General features: G+C 35.8%; 4 protein-coding genes across 4 annotated transcripts; 1 reads left to right on the plus strand and 3 right to left on the minus strand.

Moving 5' to 3' along the window:
* Nucleotides 1–888: 888 nt before the first annotated feature.
* On the minus strand, nt 889–5,647 carry LOC103961171 (TOM1-like protein 6). Its single transcript, XM_009373697.3, has 9 exons — nt 5,246–5,647; nt 4,436–4,514; nt 4,214–4,312; nt 3,312–3,425; nt 3,068–3,231; nt 2,849–2,930; nt 2,683–2,768; nt 2,282–2,578; nt 889–2,052 (listed from the first exon to the last, which is right to left on the minus strand). Exons 1-9 carry the CDS (start codon nt 5,377–5,379, stop codon nt 1,146–1,148), a joined length of 1,962 nt encoding a protein of 653 aa, XP_009371972.2. The 5' UTR covers nt 5,380–5,647; the 3' UTR covers nt 889–1,145.
* Nucleotides 5,648–9,153: 3,506 nt separating this feature from the next.
* Nucleotides 9,154–10,361, minus strand: LOC103961170 (protein LURP-one-related 15-like). The gene is made up of 3 exons (XM_009373696.3): nt 10,041–10,361; nt 9,590–9,805; nt 9,154–9,491 (listed from the first exon to the last, which is right to left on the minus strand). The coding sequence occupies exons 1-3, from the start codon at nt 10,308–10,310 to the stop codon at nt 9,345–9,347; spliced, it is 633 nt and encodes a 210-aa protein (XP_009371971.1). The 5' UTR covers nt 10,311–10,361; the 3' UTR covers nt 9,154–9,344.
* Nucleotides 10,362–14,300: 3,939 nt separating this feature from the next.
* Nucleotides 14,301–14,912, plus strand: LOC125476836 (putative F-box protein At2g02030). The gene has a single exon (XM_048583399.1). The coding sequence runs from the start codon at nt 14,301–14,303 to the stop codon at nt 14,910–14,912; it is 612 nt and encodes a 203-aa protein (XP_048439356.1).
* Nucleotides 14,913–17,374: 2,462 nt separating this feature from the next.
* Nucleotides 17,375–19,533, minus strand: LOC103961169 (protein LURP-one-related 15). The gene is made up of 3 exons (XM_009373695.3): nt 19,078–19,533; nt 17,824–18,048; nt 17,375–17,684 (listed from the first exon to the last, which is right to left on the minus strand). Exons 1-3 carry the CDS (start codon nt 19,345–19,347, stop codon nt 17,538–17,540), a joined length of 642 nt encoding a protein of 213 aa, XP_009371970.2. The 5' UTR covers nt 19,348–19,533; the 3' UTR covers nt 17,375–17,537.
* Nucleotides 19,534–26,756: the final 7,223 nt, after the last annotated feature.

Here is a 26,756-nt window from a genome sequence, read left to right on the forward strand (position 1 = left end):
GTTTTTGTTTTTGGTTGCAGTTTGGAGCTATTGTATGTTGTAATCAGTGGAAAACATGCCCAACCAAAGATTTTCAAATGCCTAATATTTGAAATCTTGTGAAATAATAATTGATAAGGGGATATCATTTTTAAAATAGCACATGGCATTCTGTTGATCAAATATATTGCTGCAGCATGCAACTAGAATTTAGTAGGTAAATGTGCAGTTTGAAGTAATGTAATTGTAGTTTCTACAACATGTCTATGTTTCCCTTCTACCAACCCATTTTGTTCTGGGGTGTGGGGACAAGACTTTTGATGTAACATGCCTTTTTGTGATAGAAAATGTTGAAACTTTGTGCTTACATATTCACCCCCACCATCACTTTGTAAGTTTTTTGGTTGTGCAGAAAATTGAGTACCCAAATAAGCATAAAAAATGCACAAATGTTGTAAAAACTTTTGACTTATTATTCAATGGAAAACCCATGTATATCTGAGTACATTCATCTATGAAGGTTACATAATACCTAAGTGACACTTGTCAATGGATAAATAAATGAGCTGTTATATATTCTTTCTTACTAAGCTAATATTGGCAACTATTCTTCCTCCTTGTCTCAACCGTAATTCTAACAACTTGTAACAACTTCTAATAGCTCATCTATTTATCTATTGACAAGTGTCACTTAGTTTGACCCTTGACTTTCTCTTCACTTGGATAGCTGTTTTCTTCACTTCTCTCATTCGGATCACGAACGCAGCCAAGTCATCTAAAACGCGACTACCTCGGCAATCCATAAAACTCCTCGCGTTACGCCTTTTGCTCAAAGGCAACGAAAGTAAAATTTGAAGCGGAGAATCCGAAATTCTGAATGCTCAAAAATATATAGAGCTATAAACATTCTGAGGATTAAAGGCTTATTGACTTCATTTCAATATAATTAAAAACCTTAGTTTATGAAGAAAAATGCTAGTCTTTAGGGTCAAATGATTCTGCTGAAAAGCGACACACAAATGGTGACCGATGACAACTGCAAATCAATAAAGCATACCAATCTAACGAAATCCGAATATATCACAAACCGGAAGACGACGCAGACACTGATATACAGGATATATTCACAAAGCTGCATCCCGGTTCGTAATCTGTACGACAGTATCTCACTTCCTCCCACCTACCATACCTTGGCCGGCAGCTCCAGACAAGCTAGATGATGTATTGCTGCTTGTCATCTTAAACTTTCCATCTGCATTGCCGAACACATTCAGATCTTCAAATAATCGGTATGAGGGAATGTAGGGCTTTTGTCCTGCTGCAGGGGCAGGGCTCCTAGGACTCGGGCTCGTTGAACCTCCGTTGCTATCTATCCCATTCATTCCCCTTGCAGGGAACGAATTGAAGTGGTGCAAAGGTCTAGCTGATTGTGCTGGACTATAAGATGTGGTTGTATTGGCACGAGGAGTGGAAAATGTATTATTGGCGGAAAAATGGTTTTGGCTAGAATATCCCGGTGAAGCTGCCCACGGTGGAGGAGGGTAGGCAGTCGGGTATTGAGGATATTGAGGTTGAAACTGTGACTGGAATTGAGGCTGAGGCTGAAATTGTGATTGCGGTTGGAACTGTGGCTGTTGCAGTTGAGATTGAGGTTGTGCTTGTGCCCATGGAACAACATAGCTGTTATAGGGTACCATCCCGGGATTTCCTGGATAAGGCTGGGAAGGATAGGGATTTCCTTGTATGGTGGGGGCAACAGGCTCCTGATGTGTGTTACCATTAGATGCTGGAACCGTGTGCGGGTCTGGCGTGGTGTGAGGGTCAGATGCTGGGGCGTGAGGGGTGGTGTCTGGGGAGGCAGCTGTTGTTGATAAAGTGATACTCAGAAGGTCGATCATGTCCTGCTCTTTTGTTGTCTTAACTGGTGCTGGTGGATCAGCCAGAACTAATGCATTGCTTGGAGCAGATGTTGTGGCTGATGGATCTATTGTGCTGCTGGTGCTCACCAACGCCAAATTATCATTACTTCCACTAGATGTGTTTTGAGGAGGCACTGACCGTGGTTTAAAATGCCTGCATCCATAAAATAAGTGCAACACTTGTGAGTTAACTTTCACCATACTATGAGATTAAGATAGATACGAGGTATACCAAAACTACTTTATGCAAGTTATCATTAAATCACTAAATGGCAAAACTAAACCCAGCAATGGTGGGAAACCATTGACATAAGAAAAGGCATTTCTATGACCTATAAAAAAAGAAATAGAAAACAGAGAAAGATGTCCAGTCATGCACAAACCTTCGAGCTAGCTGTGCAAATTCATCTTCCTCTTCTTCGTCTTCATCAATCTGGATCCTGGCCATGGTACCAACTGGTGCAGATACATTAGCATTAGGTCTTGGACTAGAGTCACTTGTGCTGGACTCTTTTACTTCAGTCTGCTTGGAACTAGACGCAAACTTTTCAGTCGGTTGGGGACTAAAGCTTGTAGCTTGAGTTGGCACAGGCAAACCAGAAACTATAGCATCATGTTTTGCAAGCAGACTTTGCATCCTATCGTTCAAATCAAGACCCCGAGCAAGAAGTTCTTCATCTCTAGACATTACCAAAAATGTGGAACGTTAAATATTCACTGCTTGAGTATGTTTTATGGGCTTGTTAATTAGGAAAAAGAAGTGACGTTAAACATGTTCTCTCACCCAGTTGTAGTTAGCATATGGATCAGTTTTTTCTGGTTGGCACGACATCCGTTGACAAGCTCCTCTATCACTTCATCTTTTATGGCCTACAAACAAAGAAACTAAAGGTAAATATCTTACCCATAAGTTGTGAGGAAAAAGTTGAAAACATCATAGTTCCTCATACCAAACGGTCACTAGGGTTCACAGCTTGCAGCATGTCATCTAAGAGCTCCATAACATTCCTCATAGAATCCAGGCTTGACAAACTAAAAATATTCAAAAGAAAAATCAAGCAGAGGAATGAACAGAAGATTGATCTTAAAGAAATCCTTAACAAGAGCACTAACAAATGCAGAACGGGGGAACAGTAAGGGCAAACAATCAAAAGTAGAGTCAAACTCACCTTAGATTCTCCATTTCTGTAGCCATTGTTTCATCGAGCCTTCTTGAGGAATTGCTAGGCATTCCGTATCCAGCTTGAGCGTGCCTCAATCCTGTATGTGCAACAGGTGGTGTAAATATTGGAGCTGCTTCTGATGCACGCCTGGGAAATTCTACTCCGGAACGCTGTCATTCATGCAGTGTACTTTTATTAAATACTATCATAATCATAAAACTAAAAGCTGAGCCAGATAGCTAAAGTATACCCTTAGTTCCTCGCATGCCCAGTAGTACTGAGAATGTTTTCCAGCAGGACCACCAAATGCTTCTTGCCAAGAGTCCAGCAATATCAAGATTTTATCCCGAACCTGCATATCTGCCTGAAATCCATATTTATGTTTCAAGGTGAGATTGAATATACTTAACCAATGAAAAACTAGCAGGACTAATTAGAGTCAAATTGAACAAAGGTTAATAGGTGAAACAGAAAGCCAAAAAAAAGATGTCCACCATATGGGTAAAAAAGGTTCAACAACCAACAATGCTTAAACTGAGTGAAAAGGCTTTGATGTATCATATAAACACACACTATAAAGATGCAGTAAATAAGTCATGCGAAGAAATGTCATAAAAGTGTGAATATTCTACATTGAGACATTGCCTGTCATCAAACTCAAAATTTGTATCAAATCCACAAGAACAAAGCTTTTCAAAGACGTAGAGAGGCCTTGAAAACCACTAAGAACCCGCCATTTGACCACTAATCATTCTAATACCAAACACACGCTAAAAAGAAACCCACTTACAGGATTATACAAAATGACACCCTCAAACAGTACAGATCAGCATGTCTAAGGTCTAAAAGAATAAAGAGGTCAATAACTTTCAACAAAGACCATAAACCAGCAAGAAAGTGCGAATTAAAACCCGCAAAGTCCTAAGAAAAACCATTTTAAAGGCCGTCTTGTTAATACATATTCTAGAAAAGTTTGAGATTTCCGGTGCAACACGTTTGAATACACGAATGCTCTCCCTAGACTCAAGATTATTAATCATTGACAAAAACAAAAGGCTCCAATGACAGCTTAACAAAAAAGAAACCGAAAAACCATAACCAAAATTTCTCTCTAGCTCAAAATACTCGGCCAACAACACATTCAATACTTACCCTCTTTCTCACAATTTTAACCATCTCTCCTAGTATATTTCTCTCTGCAATTTGAACATGGACATAATCACCACAGTTCTTCACCATTGTCTCCAAAAGCTACAAAAGTAGATTAGCAAACCATTAGCCATACTTAAGGAAACATTTTATCGGACCAAAAAAAAAAAATGCATACAGATGGCTTAAATTGGAAGAAGATAAAAGGCTTTCAATAATAAATACCGTCAAGGCTAGAAATTGAACTTTGGGGCTCTTATGCTGCAACCTTTTCTTAACAGCTTTTACGACATCTTTTGCCTGCCTGAGAAATTTAACACACATCAATCAATGAACAACCACAAATAAGAATTTTGTTATACGAAAAGGAAAAGGACAACCTACAACAAGCTTGGATGCAACAAAACATCCACATAACTTGGCTCTACAGAACAAGATTGAAATAAGTCTGCCTATGCTAAAACTAAAACCATGAATATAATTTCGTACAAAGCGCGTAAGCCCCTATAATTTGTTTCTAACCCCAAAAAGGAAAATAAATCCAGAAACAGGGAAAGTAATTAATGGTGCATAATGTTAAAAATGGTTTGCACCAGATAACTGCATATATGTCAAAATTTAAACTTTCCGCCTCTTCGAATTTCCCTTATCTGTTTCTGGAATCACTTATGCAATCCAAATAATTGACACACTCCAGCAATTTTAATCCACTTACAGAAAGTAAAAATATCAAACACTTCAACAATAATATGATTCAAAAACTTCAACATCAATCTCTCCCTCCATTTCTCCCATACACAAAATTACAAATTATAGCGACAAAAAAAAAAATTCAAGAACAACCCTTTTTGTTTTGGTGTAACACAGATAACATCAAGCTGATAAATTTCCCATCAATCAGAGAAACCCTAGGCTGATAGAAATACAAAGTCAACTCAAAAAACCAAAACAAATAGAAACAAACAAAACCCAAAAAAAATCTAAAAGCAAAAAGCTTTGAGTTGAATTACATATGCATATATACATGTAAATTACCAATGATGAGAATTGACGGAATCGCAGATGTCTATGTTCATAGTCCAATCAGGACTTATCAGAAGATCGCTCGTCGCCTTGTCCACAGCCACACTCGCCGAAGACGACGATAACGACGACGTCGCTGCTATCATATTTCTCTCTCTCTCTCTAGACTTTTCTCCTTCTTTCTACGGTGGATGGAGGGAGCAGAAAGAAAGACGGAAAGAAAGAAACTTTGGCTCTGTTTATCGACAAAAAGTAACGAAATCCGCAACTAAAAGCATAACCCACAACTCACTTTCCCGGAAAATTCACCCGCCATGATTATTTCTTGTTTGGATAGGTGGAAAATCTCGAAACCCCAACAAGAATAAGAAAGAAACCGAATTTTGGATTTTCTCTCTGTACTTGGTTGTTGTATATAATATATCCGGAAGCTGCAGCCAAATTTAGCATGCTTTTCCTCCGAACTAGTTGACTGTTGAATTCCACCAGCTCACGCGCCACGTGTAATAAACGCGCGAACAGCTGCTTCGGCATAACCGCATACCTCGTCATCTACGGTCACTATACTGTATTTTTGTACACGTCGGACCTTGGAAAAGTCCTTTTCCTCCTCCTTTTCCTCTCCTTTTCTTCCTTTTTCATTTTTTTTTCTTTTAAGTTTTTTCTTACATATTATTTAAATTCGAGTTTAGCATAACAGCTTGTTTCACTCTCTATTCTAATTTTTTACAGAATTTGAATAAATTCAAGTATTATCTTTTCACTTCTTAAAAAATAAAAAACACACGACGTAGATAATATGGTTCATAAGAATGACATAATTCCTCATTTTGTTTCTTGAGAATTGAAATCGATAAAAGTGGTTCTTCTGTTTGTCTACTATCAATTATTTTGGTCATTTCATGAAAAATTTTCATTAAATAAGAATAAAATGATCAAAATAATGGATAATGAAGAAACTTAGAGATTGCTTTTATTGATTTTGAATCACAAATACCAAAATGAGTAATTATGCCAATTTCAAATATCATTTTGACAAAAGAGCTTTATTATTTTAATATTAATTTTAATTATTTGATAAGTAAAGGTGAGGTTAGGGTTATAGTGGGCACAGGGTGAGTGGTGGTAGAAAAGTCATGAGGGAATAATGGAACTTTTTTGTGTTTGTGGATAAGAATTATGAAGGGAATAATTGATAGTCTCTATCGGGGCCGGCCTTGTCTCTTTTATTTTATCTGTGATATGAACCATGCAAAGGTTTCCACCGGACGATTATATATTCTCTTCCTGCCTCAACAATGTATCCTTTTACTTCAGAAAAAGAATACTATCTCGTATATTTAATTTCATTTCGTTGAAGAATCATATCGAGTAAATAAGGGTGAGCGTAATTTGTTCTTCTTCACTTTACTTTCACGTGATACGTACACCATGTTTACTTAAATGTCATTCTTATGCATTGCACGTAACATGTGTACCTTTTAAGTGTTTGTTAAACTCATACATTTCTCACAGCATAAGTGTCGTATAAGGATAAAGCGTTAATAGTTGCATTCTAAATTTAAGTTTTAAGATTTGAATTTTCAGTGTGAATTAATGTGACAAGATCTTAAAGCTGATAAAATCCATATATATTTTCTGAATTGACTATCTTTTAACTTTCTGGGTTATTATTAAAGAATTATGAGTAAATCTGTTGGCGTCTAAAAATAATAAGAGGATAAAATTACAAAATTGCAACTACGTAATGCTAAAGAGTTTCAAAACCTTTTCAGAAGAATTACTTGAGGTACAGTCTAACTGGTACGTACAGTCCAATGCAACATAGAACACAAGAGAATGATATTTAATTTCTTCTTTTTTATAACCAAAAAAACCTTGAGTTCATCATCCCTTTTAAAATTATGTAGGTGGATTTTGCTTTAGCTAATCTTTGCTACCGTATACGTATAAGAATACAGCAACAAAAATACTCATACCAATTAATAATTTAATTCTAATAATAATCATACAATCCTGATAATAAATAATATTTATCAGGATTATATTATCGAGAGATAATGGACAAAATTTTAACCTACACGAGTGCTTGTAGACTTTTGACCTCAACAATGTGATTTTTGAAAGATCAACCCATTAATTAAGGTATCTATTGTTTCGACATAACAGAAAACTTCTTATCTGCTACGAATTAAAAAAAATATATAGAGTTGGTTCGGACAAATAATAAATGAAACACTACAATATCAGTTAGGATCTTAAAAAGTTAGCATCTCCACTCTTTGTATTACCTCTCGAATTATAGAAGTTTTGAACCCACCATGGTTAGCAGGGACGAGCTACTATAAGCTCACTGGGGCAATGGCCCTACTCATTTTTTATTTGTAGGAGAAAAAAACTAGATGTAGTGCGACATGGTTAAGTAATACACCCCACTTAAAACCACTTAAATGAAATAATGTAATCTTGTTAATATTTGCAACACTCCATCCAGGACTAATGACTACCCCACATACAAAGACTCAAAAGAAATTATAGAATGGTTGTGAAATCGGATAGGAGATTAATATGAATGATAACATAATTGCATACTGAAGTAGTCATACCTGATGTATTGATGGGTTGTCTTCGGTAGTATAGATTACTGAGTAGTCCTGACTTTAACCCTGACGGCTAGAAAAATAAAATTTATGAATGGTAGTGCTATTCACACACCTCTTTTTACCTTTCACACTTAATTTTTGTCCATTGATCTTCTTTAGTTTATTCGATTCGATGATTGAAAATTAAAAAGTGTGTGTGAGAAGTAAAAATGAGTGTGTGAATAGAACCACCCTGTATGGACAGTGGATAGTGGATAGTGGCTTCCAAGCATTTTTGATATAGCATGCCCAAACATGATTTGCATGCTGGCAATGCCATTCATTCATGCAGAAATGGAATGCGGATGGAGTTAAAACTCCCCGTGACCCTTTTGGTATTAGGTTAAACGAATCCATTTTTTTAGTGCAAAGTCGTTACCAACATCTACATCTAGTTGGTAAGAGCATATAAAACTGCAAAGAGCTAATCAGAAGGGAGTTTTCCGTATTAATATATTACAGTTTATAGGCCAAAACAAATTGTGAAGGAAACAACAGTCCATGGATTTTGATCGATTTCAAATCATGAACACGTGAAACTTGCAATTGACATTCGTCTGTCAATAATCCCCAGCTAAATTAAATTCCAACACAACATGCTGGTCAAAGGTTTTTTTTTTTTCTTTCATGTATCTATTTACTCAAACAAAATAAGGATAGGGATGTCCACGTCACACTTCTTACAAAGTACGTAGATTTGTATGCAAGATGCAACTGTGGCATTACATGTCAATCACAAATGTTTTGTAAAGAGAAACTAATCTTGAAATTGTATGATTAGTATACGCGCCGCTACATAATCAGTGTATAATTTTTGTTGCTTTTACAAGATTGTATATTTTAATCTTATATGACTTTACACTTCTTCCATTTAATGTAAAAGTTGTTCTAATTAACTGGGTCCAAATGAAGTTTAATTTTCTAGTTGCCTACAAGTCACTATCACTTTGCCATCCCAAATATTTTTCAATGTTTCCAAAATTCATCAAGAAAATTAAGGATTCCGATACATGCAGCACTACTATGAATATAATGAAGTCATATTTGTCCCAACTAATGCATATACAATCAGCCTCCAATTACGTACTGGAGAATGCCACAACCACAAGACTTTTAAAGCACCATTAACAAGTCTGTCAAATTTGTAACACATGCAGCATCACTTGAACTCTTATTAATCAGCACAAGCACACAATGGGCTATTTTACTTTTATTCAACTCATTAACTACGTAATTAAAAAGAGATTCTACTGCTAGCTTTTTATGTCACGCCTCGATTCTAAGCTATGTATAGAATCAGGACATATTGATGTTGTCATATCAGTACGTATCAAACAACTTATACAAACAAAAGACTAAAAATATAAATAACATAATGGTGGAGTCTCTCCCACTTATATACTTGGAGGAGGTTATTATGAATTCAATTTTAAGTAACAAAATAAACACAAAATCTATTACCAGCTTCACTAGTCTTCCCCTTTTCGATCTTGATTAATCTCATGAAGAACCACCACCACAGCAACTATAAATCCGAAATCCACCTGAGGGTACACCGTCACTGAAAACGAATCTTGCCCCAAAACTTTGCTTTTAAGGCCGAGTTGCTTATGCATCTAGAATTCAAAAAAAATCTTCAATAAATTCTTCACTTACAAAAGAACATTCTTTTTCTTAAATTAATTACAAAAATACATCATGCGATTAATCTTACTTGTGCAATGATAGTGTTCTCTCTGGTGTATACGGTGCATGATCTTTCCTTAAAACTTCCTTTGACCTTGAAATCATGGGTGTCTTCTTTTGTGTTAGAAGCCAAGAACACATCTAATTCAGTCTTCAATTGAACAACCCCCGACTTTTTGGCACTGAAAAGTAGATCTTTGCTATCTCCTTTGTATACTTGCCATCTCCTATGAGTCGTCAATATCTTCACAAAATTTAACGGTCAAAATGATCGAAATCAAATATTGATGACATATCAATTATATATCAACGACACAACGATAACAACGACATGCTAAAAAGGATCATTTTAGTAATCAAATATCAAAACTTGATCAGTTAAGCCAAAAACACAAATTAAAAGACACAAAAAATTTAAAACAAGGATTACCCTCAATACCAAAAAAAAAAATGTATAAGGGAATTGTATCAGCTTGTACCTTTTGTCGAAATGTGACAATAGGAGTACCGGCGCTGTCAACTAATATGCGTTTATCATGGAGGCTGAAAACGGATCCCTTAACGCTGAACATGATGTCGCCATTAACATCGGAGACAGCGAAGGAACCCTCCTTAAGGGTCATGAGCTTCTCGCTAATGACTAGATCCACAGGGTACGGTGCTAGGAATTGTGAGCTGACCACAACCACAGGGTTCGACAGAGGCGGAGCGCTTGGTCCAGCTGAGGGTACAGGCACGGAAAACGACATCGTATTGTGTTATCAAACACTGGCTCGCACAAGAGATTGGTACATCAAAGATCGAAATGTCGTTTGCAGTTGATGATTTTATCAAGTTCTTTGACTTGTTCAAAGTTCAATGCTTCTGATTGGATCTGTTTGTGAATTTTAATTTATATTTACTATCATACGGTTTCCTACTTTTTAGTGTTTCTGATATTCTAGTCCAAATAAATTGCCAGCTCCTTTAATTTTCAGCGACCTATAAAAGATGTTGAAGGATTCCTGACAAAGAAAATGTGTTGAAAACCTATTATTAGATGGCTCTTATAATTTCTGACAAGGAAAATGCCTCTTTAGCACACACAAAACATGCCTCTTACATTGTTGTTGGTATACAAGGAGTTTTTACAAAAAAATGTTGGAGAAACAAACATAAGTTAGATCAGTTAGTTACAACAATGTGTTCACCATTTGACATTCGAGTTAGAATTAAATTTGGCCCCTAATGGACTATAATGAATTAAAATAGGGATTGTCTTATAATAGAAAGAAAAAAAAAAAAAAAAAAGATATATCGACAATACCAGAACTTGAAGGTTCGTTTTTCTTATACTTTCTTTTTTATTTTCTAGTTTCTAATGTATTTTTTTGGGCCTTCATTATAATAGCGAGGAGTCGATGCCGCCCAAGCCCAACGAAATGATATGGAACATGTAAGGGTGGGAGCGTCCATATATAGTCTCCCCAACCCCAAATTAGAAACCCAACTCTCTTTCTTGCAATGAAGACTGGGCAAGAAAATGTCAGAGACGTCGTCGTCAGGAGCCAACGTTTCCGAAGGAATAATGGACGGATGGATGGAAGCAGTTCGAGCGGACTACGTTGTTCGTGAAGTATTCGGACCACAAAAAAGACATAGATCGATGGAAGTGATCACGTTATTGGACAACGTTCCTGTAGGAATCATGCACGACATCCTGCTGAGGTCCTAATCACATCACCAGAGTGTGCAAGTCATGGAGGTCTCATGTCCAAAGCTCTGCCTTGTTTCGCACCCACCTCCACGCAACACTGATCGATCTGACAATGAAAATGACGATGTTCAACAACTCCTCCTACCGAGTAGTTCTGGAGATGAGTCCGGAAGACAGGACGCTTACTCGTTGCATTGGATAACAGCCCTTGATTCAATAAGTATTCTGAGCTTACAAATTCATTTGTAGCTTACAGGGAAAATTATGTCACGCACCCGTGCTATTACTTCTACTACTCTTTTACGTACCCAAAGAAGAAAAAGAACCAATTGAAGATTTTGATTTAGAAGATACCGCTAGTAATAGTTTTACACCTAAAGAAACAATAGAAGATTTTTGCTTGCAATATTCTTCTTCAGAAGATACTTCTACTTCGTCTATTTCACCCCAAGATTATGATGCGTGAATCAAATTGGTCGGAACTTGTAACGGGCTCGTGTGCCTATAGGAACCCTATAATTCGAAAGTCTGTAGTTTTGTCTCCGCTTAGTGTTACCTTAATAAGGGACCTTGATCACAGAGAATATTAGAGTTCGTTTAGAAGTGTTTTTAAAATGACTAAAAACGTTTTTGGTGAAATTGATTTTGAGTTCCAGAAGCACTTTAAGTGCTTTTCGGAAGAAACATTAGATATGTGCTGCTTGTAGTAAGCATTTAAAAGTGCTTTTCCAGGATCCATTTGGATTTTTACTAAGGATTGGTTTAAAAAACATTTCTCTAAAAATCATTTCAATCATTGTAAAAGTACTTCCAAATGAGCTCTTATTCTTTTGGATAGCCTATGATTTGCGTACCATTGACTAGCATTCGTGAAGTCTCATGCAAACATTGGCAGAGCCAACATGGGGATATTGGCAAGTTTTCTTATTAAGCCACGTGAAGGAGACCCTTTTTAATTAGAAAAAAAGATAAGAGTCTATTCTCTTTCCTCCTACTGAAGATCTCTACCAATCTCATTTTAACCTCACTTCCTCGAACTGGGAATATCCAATTCCAATTTCTGTTTTCCTCTAACCTCACTCAACTAGGGATGGGCAAATAGCCATCGGTTATGGGTAACCGTGATTATCCGTCCATTTAAATTTCGCGGTTACGGTTATGGGTAACTGTTTAGATAATTAAATGGTTATGGGTATAACCGTTTACCTGTGAAATTTAAATGGACGGTTATGAGTATTAATTGCGATTATAATGATTACCTGATTATTTTAATAGATATATAAAATTAAAAAGACAAACAACCAAATCTGTAAGACTGTAACCTGTTCGTTCTCTCCGCCAGGAGGCTAGGACCCCGTTAATTTTAGTAGCTAGGTGATGAATCTGATTGGTATGTTTAATTCACTTTTAAATTGCTGCCATGGGACCCGGTTGTGGACCTGTGGTACGAATCCGATGTATAATCTGAGGTCACATTCACTAGTTATACCTGACTCAATGCTAGCTATCCTTTTTGATCCTTCATAGATATTTCCTCCTATATGCCAACACCTCTGGTTAAATACATTTCTTTTGGGATACTAATTGAATTTATACATTTCTTTTTTAGGTCTCTTTTGGTGATAACAAGTCGATGAGACTTTGTGATTGAATGTGCTTAAAGCATTAGTGTTCGAAAGTGTTTAGTTTTGAAATATTTTGGAGATTTGAATCATCTATTATTCAAGGTAATGACTACCTTGAGTTTTTAAAAGCTTTATTTTGTAATCATATAGATGTTATAATTGAATATTTGCTTGGGTATAGAAGAAAAATATGTTGAAAATACATGAATTTTCTTTCCAATATGCTTGCTCAAGTAATGAGAGGTATTTTGTTAGTAAAAAATCGATTATTAGCAATTATATTATATTACCTTGATTGATTAAAACTATCGTTCGTCTTTATTATTTCAATTATTGAAGTTGTATGAGGTTACGGTTAAAAAAAATATGTAAATAGGAGCAAAAAGGTGTAAATGGGTTAAAAAATGGATAAACGGGCAAATGGGTATACGGTTACGGTTAAATGGGTACACGGTTATGGGTGTAGTTAACCATTTATAAACGGTTATGGATATGAGTATAACCGTTTAGGCAATTACCCAACGGGTAAACGGTTATGCGGGTATAAGTATAAACGTTATGGGTAAATAACCGCGGTTACCCGCCCACCATAACCATTGTGCATCCCTACACTCAACTTATTCCCAGGCCACTACAAGCTGCTACACGCTCCATCTGTCTAGATTAATCATACAAGATTTTAAATGTGATGTGCATTGGATGAAAATTTTAAATTTATAATAGATTATAGTTATTGTCTGTTATGATTTTTTTATATTGTTTGGATCATGTGTTGGGTAGTTCATATATATTTTTTAGCTTCATCAATTGATATGGTTTTTTGTTTTGATTAATTGATGTGTAGAATTAGAAGTATGGAACGATATTACAAGTGAAAATCATCATCGATTAGTTCAGACAATACTCTTCCAAATAGTTCAACTCCAATTTTAAATAGTTTCAATCCTATTTCGAATAGTTCAACTCCAATTTTGAATAGTTCCAAACCATCATCCATCTATTTTTTTTTCTTCTTATATTAACAATGAAACTATCATGACACATTCTTAGAGTATGAAACCTTGTCATTCTTATATTAACAATGAAACTATCATGATACGTTTTTAGAGTATGAAACCTCACAAATTTAGTTGTTGTAGCTTGTAATGTTGTTTGTTCAAAGATTATGAAGTTGGTAGTTGATTGTCTAAATTTTCAATGTTATTTTCATCAGAGCTTTTATATTAGGATCACCCGATATTAGAATCCTGAATTTGCCACTGCCAATCACGTAACTTTATGAGATGCATTTTCTAATTCCTTCTTTATAACTTTTTGTGATTAATTTCTTCTTCATTTTGCCTAAATGTCTTAGAATTTGGAAGTCCATCACCAAACATTCCCTTATTGGTTGTCATTGTATTTTCATTACAGAACCGATGTCAGTGGACAACGTTGAAGGATCCAGATCAAAAGGAAAATGGACGGAAGCAATCTCAGTGGACGATATTCCTAAAAAAATCATACCACACAAAAGACAAAGATATGAGCAAGTTTTTCCTGAAGACATTGAGCACGAAATCCTGCGGAGGTTGCCCGCCAGATCTCTTATCAAGTTCACTGGGGTGTGCAAGTCATGGAGGTGTCTAATCCGAAGCCGTAAATTCATTCACGCCCACCTATACCGTTCAATCATCCAACCAAACGGCCAGAACGACGGTGGTCAGCTCCTCATACATTGTTCGGCCAAGAGGGATGGCACTCCGAATTCAACTAGTGAGTATTTCAACCTTACGAAACTATTATTTGTAGCTTATGTTGAAGTTAATAGACCTAGTACTAGCACTGCTACTCTCCCCCAACCCCAAGGTGATAATAAAACGATGGATTCAGATGTAAAACGTCGGTGTTGTGAGTTGGTCGGAATTTGCAACGGGCTGGTGTGCCTCCTTATTGACAAAACCAGAATATTACTTTGGAACCCTTGGATTAGAAAGTTTGTGATTTTACCTCCGCCCAGTGTTACCTTAAAAAGTAACAAGGACTCTTAAGGTTCGGAGAAGTGAAGCATATGCCTTTGGCTTCGATTTGCGTAACAATGACTATAAGGTTCTGAGAACTGTGAGTTATAGTACAATTACCAGATTGTCATGCAAAATTGAGATTTGGTCCTTAGCTAGGGGCTCCTGGAAGAGCCTCAGAGGTCCGGTTATTCCTAGAGACTTCTCGCCCGGAATTTTTACTTGTGATGAAAGTCATGCTTTTGTAAACGGTGCTCTGCATTGGATTCATAGAGACTTTTTTGACGAGAAGTTGATCGTGTCATTTGATATGTCCACTGAACTATTTGGCAAGATTGCAATGCCGAAAGCAGTTTTGAGGAGGCCGACGAGCTGTACACCGGAACCTCAAGTGTTAAAACAAATTTGCCATGTTTCAATTTACAAGGAGTCCCTTGCTTTTTTCGAGAAGCATGAGAGTATGGGACCATATATTTTTGTTCGTTATGACATGTGGGTGATGAAAGAGTATGTGTTGCTGAATCGTGGGCAAAAATATCAACTATATCTGGGGAATCAAAACTTGTGCTCACTCCAGACGCATCTCTTCCGAAAAAATGGTTCTTGATGTCATGCTTCTTATGCATCTGCATTCAGCAATAAGTACGCATGCGCGCGTTAGAATCATGCATATGCATCGTATAATTCAACGTTGTTCCGCCTCAGTAATCAATCGAATACAATATTTAAGCACGAAATTGATGAATGATTAGTAAAAATTCTTACTTGAGCAATGATGGTGTTGTCTCCAGTGTATATGGTGCAAGATCTCTCACCCCCAACTTCCCTTGACCTTGAAATCATAGTTATCTTCGTTTGCGTTGCCAGCCAAGAACACATCTAATTCAGTCTTGAACTGCAAAAGAGATGCCTTCTTGGCACTGAAAAGTCGATCTTTCGAGTCTGAGCTCTCTCCTCTATATACTTGCCATCTCCTATGTGCCGTCGTTATCTTAACCAACAAAAAGGAATTGGATTAATATAACATACCAATCCAACAAGAACAAGTATTCTCCTTCCATTTCTTGACTTTGAATTTCCATACCTTCCAACAAATTAAAAGGGTCCATCTTTAGGTTTTATAGCTTTTTTTGGTTGTGCATCTATTTTATTCACTTCATTCGATCTAAAGACGATTTGATGAGCAAGGGTTTGTAGTTGTATTGTTCATAGAGAAATCTTTATATGGACGGATAAGGTATCAGGAAGAGTTTTGAGCCTTCATATTTGAGTTGATTAGCCCATTTCAGTTCAAATCCGAAACTTTTCAACTCCTCTTTATTATTGTAAATTTGTAATATTTTCAAACTCACTTCTCTTTTTAATAATAATTCTAAAAAAAAAAAAAAAAAAAAAAAAAAGAAAGGCCTTGATCTTTGAGCCAGTTAGTTCGAGAATGTAAATTCGAGTCCTTGAGTTTAACACAGCATGCATAATTGGTTGTTTTAGTAGAAGGGACACCACTCGCAATTTCATCTAAAAATAACACCATGTGTGTCACGTGTAGGGGTATATCGGGCAAAACGCCAACCACTCAAGCAGCAGGAGTTGACAACGAGCTTCGAGAAAGCGTGCGGCTTTGTAGGCTTGCTGGATTTGAGGTTGGCTGATTGAGCGAATTTTAAAAGATATAAGTACTAAATTAGTAAAATTAAAGGTGGGGTAAACACATGCGTCTAAAAGAACAAGCTGTAACAAAAGATAGGTATGACAATTTTTTGTACAACTGGTTAACTTCACACAAAATGACACAAAAATAATAGATTTTTTGCCAATCTGTTAACGAGTCGAATCATTATCGAATCATCCGATAAGATATTGTTTTCCAAATCAAGACATTAAAGTAATGCAATTTCTTGCATGACCCGTTAACCCAACACGACCCGTTCACGAATCAAGTCATTATCGAATCACTTGTTAAGATAACGGATCTCACACGACACGAACTATTAAAATAATAACTATAACACAAAGTAACATGAATACGACAAACACGATCCGGCATACCAAAAGATAATCAACCTTAACATTTATATTGACATGGACGCATATGGGACCACAACCCTTCACAATAGGGTGAGCCTTTGCTCATGGGATGCATATTTGGAATATAGTTGAAAGAGTTACTTTTCGTTGTATGAGGACAATATAGTGGATTTCTTTTAGTTTTAGACACACTGATATTGGAGTGTGAGAATTTCGACACAATAAGTCAATCATAATTAGTCATCAAATATGTAGAGTTGATCAAATTTATATCTTTCACTTATTAAAAAAGACGAACACTAGATTAGTGCTCGTGACAATGAAAAAACATCCTACTGTTAGAACGAGCCGGTCAAGGAAAATGACATAAATAGTCAGAATCATACAGATGGGGGAGATCAAGCTCACATATTTTGATTACCATAAAAATTTTGAAAAATTCCGACGTAGTTGTAACAAGAAACAAATAATCTCAAACAAGTTACAAATCGCATTTGTAATGAAAACTCATGATCACAGAATAGTAAAGATCCAAATCATCATACATTCGCAAGTTTTTAGAAAACACAGCAGAAATAAAGTCATTACAACAGACATCATCAATTTATTCAACAGAAATAAAGCACAGCTTCAGTCTAGCCCACTTCTGTCCATATTAATCTCATGAAGAATGACCACAACAGCGACTATGAAGGCGTAATCGACATTAGGGTACACCGTCACTCCAAATGCATCTCTTCCAAAGAAATGGCTCTTGATGTCATGCTTCTTATGCATCTGCATTCAACAATAAGAACACATGCACACGTTAGAATCATGCATATGCATCATATAAATATATCGTTGTACCGCCTCAGTAATCAAGCAAACACAATATTGAAGCGCTAAATTGATGAATGATTAGTAAAATTCTTACTTGAGCAATGATGGTGTTGTCTGCAGTGTATATGGTGCAAGATCTCTCCCCCCAACTTCCTTTGACCTTGAAATCATAGTTGTCTTCTTTTGTGTTACCGGCCAGGAACACATCTAATTCAGTCTTGAACTGCAAAAGAGATGCCTTCTTGGCACTGAAAAGTAGATCTTTCGAGTCTGAGCTCTCTCCTCTATATACTTGCCATCTCCTATGAGCCGTCATTATCTTAACCAACAAAAAAGAATCCGATTAAAATAAGCAAACCAACAAGAACAAGTATTTTCCTTCCTTTTCTTAACTTTGAATTTCCATCCTTCCAACAAATTAAAAGGGTCCATCTTTAGATTTTCTAGCTTTCTTTTCTTGCGCATCTATCGTATTCACTTCATTTAATCATTTTAAGATTTTCTTAACTATTATTTGAATGTACATTTTTTTTGCTAAATGTTATTCCTAAATGCGGAACTATTGATCCTACTCGATCGGAAGGGTATTTACCTTAAAGTGTTACTTGATCGCATTCAACATACATAAGTAAGTTAGTGCACCACGACACATTTCATTAACAGAAATTAGCAAAAGAAAAGAAAATTAAGTGAACACGACAAGTTTCATTGACCAAAATTAGCAAAAGAAAAGAAAAACGAGTCAACGTCAAAGTATTATGAAGATTTGATTTTTGCATCACTATGAGATGTACAAAGACTCCCATGCCTTTGTCTTGGTTGAACTGACCCAACCGGCGACTTCATCTTCTTAATTTGGGAATTATCCTTCGGAAGAGGCCAAATTACAATCATACTTATGTAATCTATTTGAATTTTCACTTTCGTCCCTATAATTATTTTATAGAAAAACTAACGAGAATGGTTTAAAAACTTTGAGTTTTAAGACAAAATAAAAAGTAAAATAAATAGTACCAGGATTGATTTTTAAGTATAAAAATATAATTTTTTATTAAAATAAATAGTACGAAGACCTTTTCGTTAAAATTCCCTTATTTTATTGCATAGTTTGCTTTTATTTTGTTCAAATTCGTCAATTATGGCACAATTTTGAACTTTAAAACTTGTTGAACTTCGATTTTTTATTTTAAAAAAAAAGGTAAGAAATTTGTTCAAGTCCGTCAACTAAGTTGATTTTTTCCATCCACTTTTGGAAAGAAAATGTGAACTTCAAAAAAATTTGAAGAAAAGGTAAGAAATTATAGAATGATGCATGGTAAAATTAGGAGTGGTATAACTGGTAGGATACCTTTTGTCGGAAAGAGACGATTGGATTACCGGCGTTGTCCACCAACACGCGGCGGTCGTGAAGGCTGAAAAGTGAGCCTTTGATGTTGAACATGAGGTTGCCGTTGACATCGGACACAGTAAACGCACCCTCCTTTATGGTCATCATCTTCTCCGTGATCACCAGGTCCACCGGGTATGCCGCGAGGAACTGCGGGCTCACCACCGTCACCGGGTTCGCCAGTGGCTGTGCGCTCGGCCCTGCCGCCGGCACCGGTACAGCATAAGACATGTCGTTGATTAATTAGTCAGAGAAACTCTCAAGCAACGATGATCAATTAGACTTGGAAATATTTCTGATTGTTTTTGGAATAGGGTTGTGATCGGATTGGGGTATTTATTGGTGATGGATGAGAAGTTCGTGATTTAAACTGGGGTCGGATGGTGTTTAGTTGAATATTATGAGATGGGTTGACTCGATGAGATGGTGCGCGGGAATTAATCGGGGACCGATTAAGAAAAGACGGACGCACCGAGTAAAAGTGGAAAACGCGTCACTGTGCGCGTTGGGAAGATTACGACACCGCGTGCGATAATCTTTAGTAAGGAATCTCTTTACCTTGAGGCTTGATTATCTTCAAAACGGATGTCAAAAATACCATATAAACATATAACAGTAACAAATAACGTATTAGTTATTCCAACCAAAATGTTAATATTGACATAGAAAATAAGGCTAAACTGACATGGACAAAGAGATGTCAAATTTGAAACTGGCTTCAAATATGGTTTTTGCTATTTCTAAAGGTATTCCACTTGTCTTACCTTAAATGCTAGTATATTTAAGTATTATTGTATTATTTTTAAATCAGTAACAACCAAACTTTTATTATTTTTGTTTAAAAAAAACATAAATGAAACAATAAATTTTGGCATATCGAGTGGAAAAAAAAATTGATAATATGTCAAATTGCCAAGTCATTCATCAAATTGAAATTTGACATTTTAAATTTGATATTTCATTTCAAGATGCACTTAGATATAAAATATTGGGGGACGGCTTATTGTACCATGTACTATGGGAGCTATTTGGGAATTTTGGAAAACGAATTTTGTTTATTGGCACGTTTTTGTTCGTGGATGTTTTCTAATCTAGTATTAGGGCGTCGGCCCCAGAAGATAGTCTTCTTAGACGGCCGCCAGGTTCCCAAATCTGGAGAAGCCATCAATTTGAGTCTTTGTATGGATACAATAACTAATTCGAGTGAGTGGGCGAGTTCAGCATTTGTAATGTTTAATTGTTTTATATGATTAATTGAAGAAAAACAATAAACCTGTTTCGTATGTGAAAGTTAAAACGTCAAGTAACTCAAACTTATTTTTATTAACTTGAAAAACAGACTTATTTACTATTTTTTTGTCGCACTCCCTATATTGCCAAACACCAAACCCTAAACAACCAAACTCTATGTCCATTGTCGCATCCCGAAACAAACACCAAATTCTAAAGGGAAATGTTATTGGCACTCCAAAAATCTCATTTTACACTCCTTACAAGTGTATTTTTCTTTCCAAATATAGAAAGTTTGAAGTGTAGAATGAGATTTTTGAAGTGCCAATAACAATTTTCATTCTAAAAGCCTTGCTTATTACAATCGGTTCCCTTCTCAAATAGACAAAACACCCAAATTATCAATTCTAGACTCTTGCCTGCAAATTGAAAAGGTAATGAAAAGAGAATTTTATCTTCCTTCTTTTCTTTTTTACTTTTTATTTTTTTATTTTATTTTTATTTTTGTTTATAGCTTTCCTTTTTCAGTTGTTCGGAACTTTTTTCTCTGGTATGATAATGGTCCTATAGTTTGATATTATTATTGTATTCGCTACTTTCTAATGTTTGAAATTATTATTGTGTTTGCTACTTTTTAAGGATATTTGATGTAGAAAAAAAAATTTCATGTATTTATCGAATTCTATACATATACTTGTATAAAGAGTCGCAGAGAATTTTAGGACCCTACTTTGAAAACTTGTTTATGGCCCCCAAGTTCTCAAGCGGGCCTTCTAGAATAAATAGTTTCAAGTGTTGAATTGTTCTAGTGGTCAACGTTTTTACTTTAATTCAATGCGTTTCGGGTTTCAATCCTTTATGCAGTTGGGTATAGAATATCGTTTGTACTAAAAATGTAGAAAATATAGTCACTCGAGAGTCTTTTCTAGGCTCCTTGAGTGATGTTCGAACAACCAAACGTATGTTTGAACTTAATATATACTAAGTTATAACATTTGTGAATTCGTATTACGAAGTAACAATGTGCCAACAAAAAAATGTACTCTGAAAAACTTATTTGCTTTTTAAGAAATCACTCACTACTACAAAATCATTTATTAGTGTCGTTATAATAACCGACAAAAAACATATATTACTGTCGGATATTAAGCAAAATCCGATAGAAAATGGATGCAGTGGTGGATATAATAAGCGACAGAATTGCCAGCGTCAGGAAATTAATTTTCCGACAGAAAATACTCTAAAATCGACAGAACTTGTTTCAGAATTAAAAAAAAAAATCAATGAGTGAATAAAATAAACAAAGCTCGTAACAAACATAATATAAATTAACCTACAATAATGTCTTTTGAATCCACCATAACACATAAAGTAGACGTTAAATATAAATTAACCTATAATATGGTCATCTGAATCCGCCATAATACATAACTAGGCAAAAAATATTTGTCCGAAGTAGATAAAGTGTCAGACATAGCCGTAAGGAAAACCAACAAACTATTCAATAGAACCCGAGCCTTCTACCAAACTTCCCTGTGCTCCAGAGCCTTCTGTCAATCCTCTCTGTGATCCAAAGCCTTCTGCCAATCCTTCATGTGCTTGCAAATACCTCATCACATCCCCATCAAAACTACCCAATAGCAATCTGAAAAACAAACCTGGGGATAGTCCACCATTGAAAACACCTGGAAAATATGTGAGTCACCGGGAGAAGCCATCTGAGGTCGATATACTGGCATTGGATACTACGGTTGAAAAGGCATATGCTTCATGGGATATGCAGGCACAGGTGGCAGACTGGGGGCCGAATGCTATGATGCCTCAGGGCTGAGTGGTGGCTGCTGCAGATGTTGTGAATAAGCAACATCAACATTTGTTGTTGCTGCATCGTCATCTGCTGGTTCATCGCCTGCTGCTACTAGTTTACCTGCTACTGCAGGGCCATTGATTTCTCAAGCTCAACTGTTACCGCTGCCAACTTTCTGGAGGCTTCTTCCTCCCTCCTCCTTAATTCGTTGTTCTCAACTACCACATTGGTCAATGCACTCCTGGATAATTTCCTGGAAGACCTAGCACCTGAAGAGCTTGCATATGACACCATCTCTAGTATCACCCATGACCATAACCTCGAACCCTATTTCTAGTCTCAGAACCCATCTGCACAACATAAATCTATGTTCTAACCTCAGAGGTGTCCTCTTCTCCAGACTCGATAATTGACTAAATTTGACTCTCCCTAGATGCCTTGCAATATAATATTTAAACAAAATAATAAAGGATTATTATAAAAAAATAAATAAGATTCATAAAAACAATGTCATCAATCCAAACAGAAAGATAAACAAGGTTCTTAAAAAACACAGAGTATGTGTTTAAATAATGTGTTCTAACAAATGCAATATTATTGTTTAAATAATGTGTTCTAACAAATGCAATATTATTGTTTAAATAATGTGTTAGAACACAGATTTATCAATCCAATAGAAAGATAAATAAGAATTAAATACAAATAGTCATAATCCGAATAGAGTTATAAATCATTTACCCCTCTCTGTTGTGACGATTCATCAATCCAAGAGTCATCTTTCCGGGTATGGGTAGCTCGAAAAAAAGAGACGGGATCGGGCTCTTTCCCATGCTCGTTTTTCTTTAAATATGTTAAAAGAGAACAACAAATACATATTAACCCCAGATTATAAATACAAAAATAAAAAAGACTACATATGTTACAAATTAGCAACACATACAAATTCCTCACGAACCCGAGCAAACGTTTTTGGACCAGTTGTATGGTTCATCGTATTTAACTCCCGATTATACTTGTTTTTCTCTACCATCTCCTGAAAAGTAAAAAAAAAACCTTACAAGACAAACATATTTCAATACCAAATACCAAATATCAAATCATTAATTTTTTACCTTTGTTTTAGGATTATCCCAATACGCTAACATCTTGGCCCACTGACCACCATCCACACCAGGGGGAGGTTCTGAGCACTCATGCTCTTGTCTTTGGGTGTAATACTCCGCTTTTAAACCATTACGGTATTCCTTGTAAGCATGATCTGCAACATGGAGAGTCATGTTACGAATCAATGGCATTTTGTCACGGTCTTCATCAAGAAAAATGATATTCCCCTATATTCATAAAAACAAACATGTTAGTACAAATCCGAAATATAGTCCTGAAATATAGATGTACAAAACGAAAATATATACTTTAATTCTTTCCCACAAAACTTCCTTATCATTTTCAGCAACCAAGCGCCAATCCTTCTTCAATGGAATATGTCTTGGAGCCTTAACATTCGAGGCTATCAATTTCAAAAATTCAACGACATTTTCACTAACACATTTCCCTGTCGAATCAAATAGACAAAGTTGTCTCTCTTTCCACTTCGGAATAGCAGCTTCGCGGGTCCTACGCTCATTTTGTTCATCCATAGAAAAGGGAAAATAAGTAAAAATGGGTAGAAGTGAAAATGGGTAGGAGTAAAAATGGCTGAAAGCAAGAATGGGAAGGAGTGAAAATGGGAAACATGAGAACGACTGAAGTGAAAATGGGAAAAAAAGAGGAACGACTGAAGTAAACATGGGAAGTAGTTGAGGGTAATAAATTTTGTCGGTTATATCCGCCAGGAAATTAAAATCCGACAGAGCTTTTATGTTTCTATTAGTACAGTGCATTTATGTATGTCAGAACGGTACATTTATAGATGTCAGAATAATGTCGATTATGACCAACAATAAAGTAAATGGTGTCGGTTATATCTGACAACCTAACTGACAAGCGCCCGCCTATTTAATATGCATGTCAGGTTTGTGTTGGTTATAACTGACAAAAATATCCAAAAACCACCACAAAATTTTCCTCCGTCAATTTTTGTGCGCCTTTAATTTTTTTGAATCCAAGTCGCGGGAAATATCCCACCCAAAATTTTGTTTTGTTCGTGTCAGTTATATACAATAGGGCCATGAGTGAAAAAAAAAAAATTAAACCATGTGTTTTTAAATAACATTTTAAATTTTACCACACAAACTAAAATATTTTAAATAAAAGTCACCACACAAATTGACATATAGTCTAATTAATACTTAAAAAGCATAAAGTAAATAATAAAACTATTCCATTTCATCTTCTGTTAGGTATCGTCGACATTGACAACATCAGGGAACTAGGTAGGCAACGGTAATACTTCGTGAAAAGGAGTCTCTTCCACGCCAACCCTTGTATGAAATTTTTCATTGTCAAGTACACGATCATCCAAATCAGGTAAGGCATAATCATCAAGTGCATCATTATCCTCCAATACGTCAAACAAATCTCTTGGCTGCATTCGAACAACAACATGCCAATCTTTTTCAATTGTGTCTCCACATAAAATGCTTGTAATGCTTGTGAAGCTAATATGAAAGGATCATCTTTAAATCCCAATTGATTGAAGTTTACTAAAGTAAATCCATATTGATCGGTCTTCATACCTCTTGGACTTTCACTATTAACCCATTCACACTTAAACAACATCACAACTCAACCCATGTCTCCTGCTTCAGTAGGGCCACAATATCTTACCTCAAACATGTCTACTCTACCATAACAATTCACTTGCCCAATTGCACCTGGGACATTTGTAGGTACAAAGACACCACAATTTTGATTCTTATGCTTATCGTTCACAGATTTTGTACGAAATTTGAACCCATGAATAATGTGACTTTTATATTTCGTCACAACCCTACTAGGATAATTGGCTAGCCAATGCAAGTCTTCAGATATCAAGATGTCATTAGCATGACATCTTGAATTAATCTGTAATAAGTAAATGGATAAAAGTTGACACAACAAATATAAACACGTCATAATTAAAATGTAAAAAATAAAATAAAAAAAGTAATAATGTGACTATTATATTAACTCACATGTTGCTTGAACCATTCTGGAAATTCCTTCTTGCTTAGCTCCTTGATTTGTCACACAATCAGCCTTGCTCGACGATGTTGATTTTTCAAGAATTCCTCATGTTGCCTAGCCAATCAGGTCCAAATATGCTTAACTAATTTTTCAAAGTAAAGAAAATTGATAAAACATTAAGACGTATGACTAGATGTTCTTACCTTCTATATGGGTTGACCTCATCACAATTATTTAGAATGTATCTGTGGCACTGATCAATAACATCCTTTAGAGTAAAAAATTGATAACCCACCAGATACTCCACATCCAATACCATCTTCATTTCGACCTCTACGAGTGCGACGAGACTCGACATCTCTAAAATACATGGAACAAAAGGACAAGCACTCATCCACCAAATATGTTTTAGCAATAGAACCTTCAGGATGGCCCTTATTACGAATATAACGCTTCAGTGTTTGCAAATACCTATAATTATAATACAAAACACAAATTATTATAATTACTAATAAAAATTATCATTATAAATTAACAAATTTTATAAAGATTTGTTAATTACTGTTCAATTGGATACATCCATCTATATTGAACAGGCCCTGCAATAGCTGCTTCATTTGCCAAGTGAACTGGGAGGTGCATCATTACATCAAAAAATGCAGGTGGGAATATCTTCTCCAGTTGACATAATGTCAAGGAAATTCTTGAATTCAATTGCTTGAAACCTTCCTTGGACTCCTTGCTACACAATTGTCTGAAAATTGCACTCAACTCTAATAATATCATAGTAACAGATTTAGGCAAAATTGCACGTATTGCAAGCAGGAGTAACTGCTGCATTAAAACGTGGCAATTGTGGCTTTTCAATCCATGCATTTTTTTGTTCATTCACATGCACACATCGCGATAAATTTGATGAATATCCATTGGGAACCCGAATAGTAGACAACACCTCACAAAATGCAGTTTTTTCTTCTCTTTCCAACGTGAACAATGTTGGAGGTCGAAATGTTCCATTTCCTTCCCTATGTAGATGTTGTCCATGTCTTATGTTCAAGATTTCAAGATCTGCACGTGCAACCAATCCATCATTGGACTTTTTATTTATATCTAACAATGTTCCCACTACATTGTCACATATATTTTTTTCAATATGCATAACATCAGGATTGTGTCAAATCAATAGATGCCTCCAATAAGGTAGTTCATAAAAAATAGATTTTTTCTTCCACTGAGTCCTACTACTTGTAATGCTCTCAGTTCGTTTTCTGCGTTGCCCAACCGAAGCATCTTTCTTTGGTTTTCCAAAAGTAAATCTCAAAGTACAAAGTTCTTCAAGTCATTGTAAACCAGTCCACTGCTTAGTGCACTACTATGATGTCGCCGACCATTAAAAGATGTGGTTTGCCTTCGAAATCTATGATCAACAGGAAGAAAGCGTCGATGCCTCAAATAGCAAATCTTACGACTCGCCGGCAAGTAAATAGATTCTTTATCA

This window comes from the organism of the source record quoted next, unplaced genomic scaffold (assembly GCF_019419815.1).
Source record: "Pyrus x bretschneideri cultivar Hongxiangsu unplaced genomic scaffold, Pyrus_bretschneideri_v1 Contig2, whole genome shotgun sequence".
In the NCBI taxonomy this organism is placed as follows: domain Eukaryota; kingdom Viridiplantae; phylum Streptophyta; class Magnoliopsida; order Rosales; family Rosaceae; genus Pyrus; species Pyrus x bretschneideri.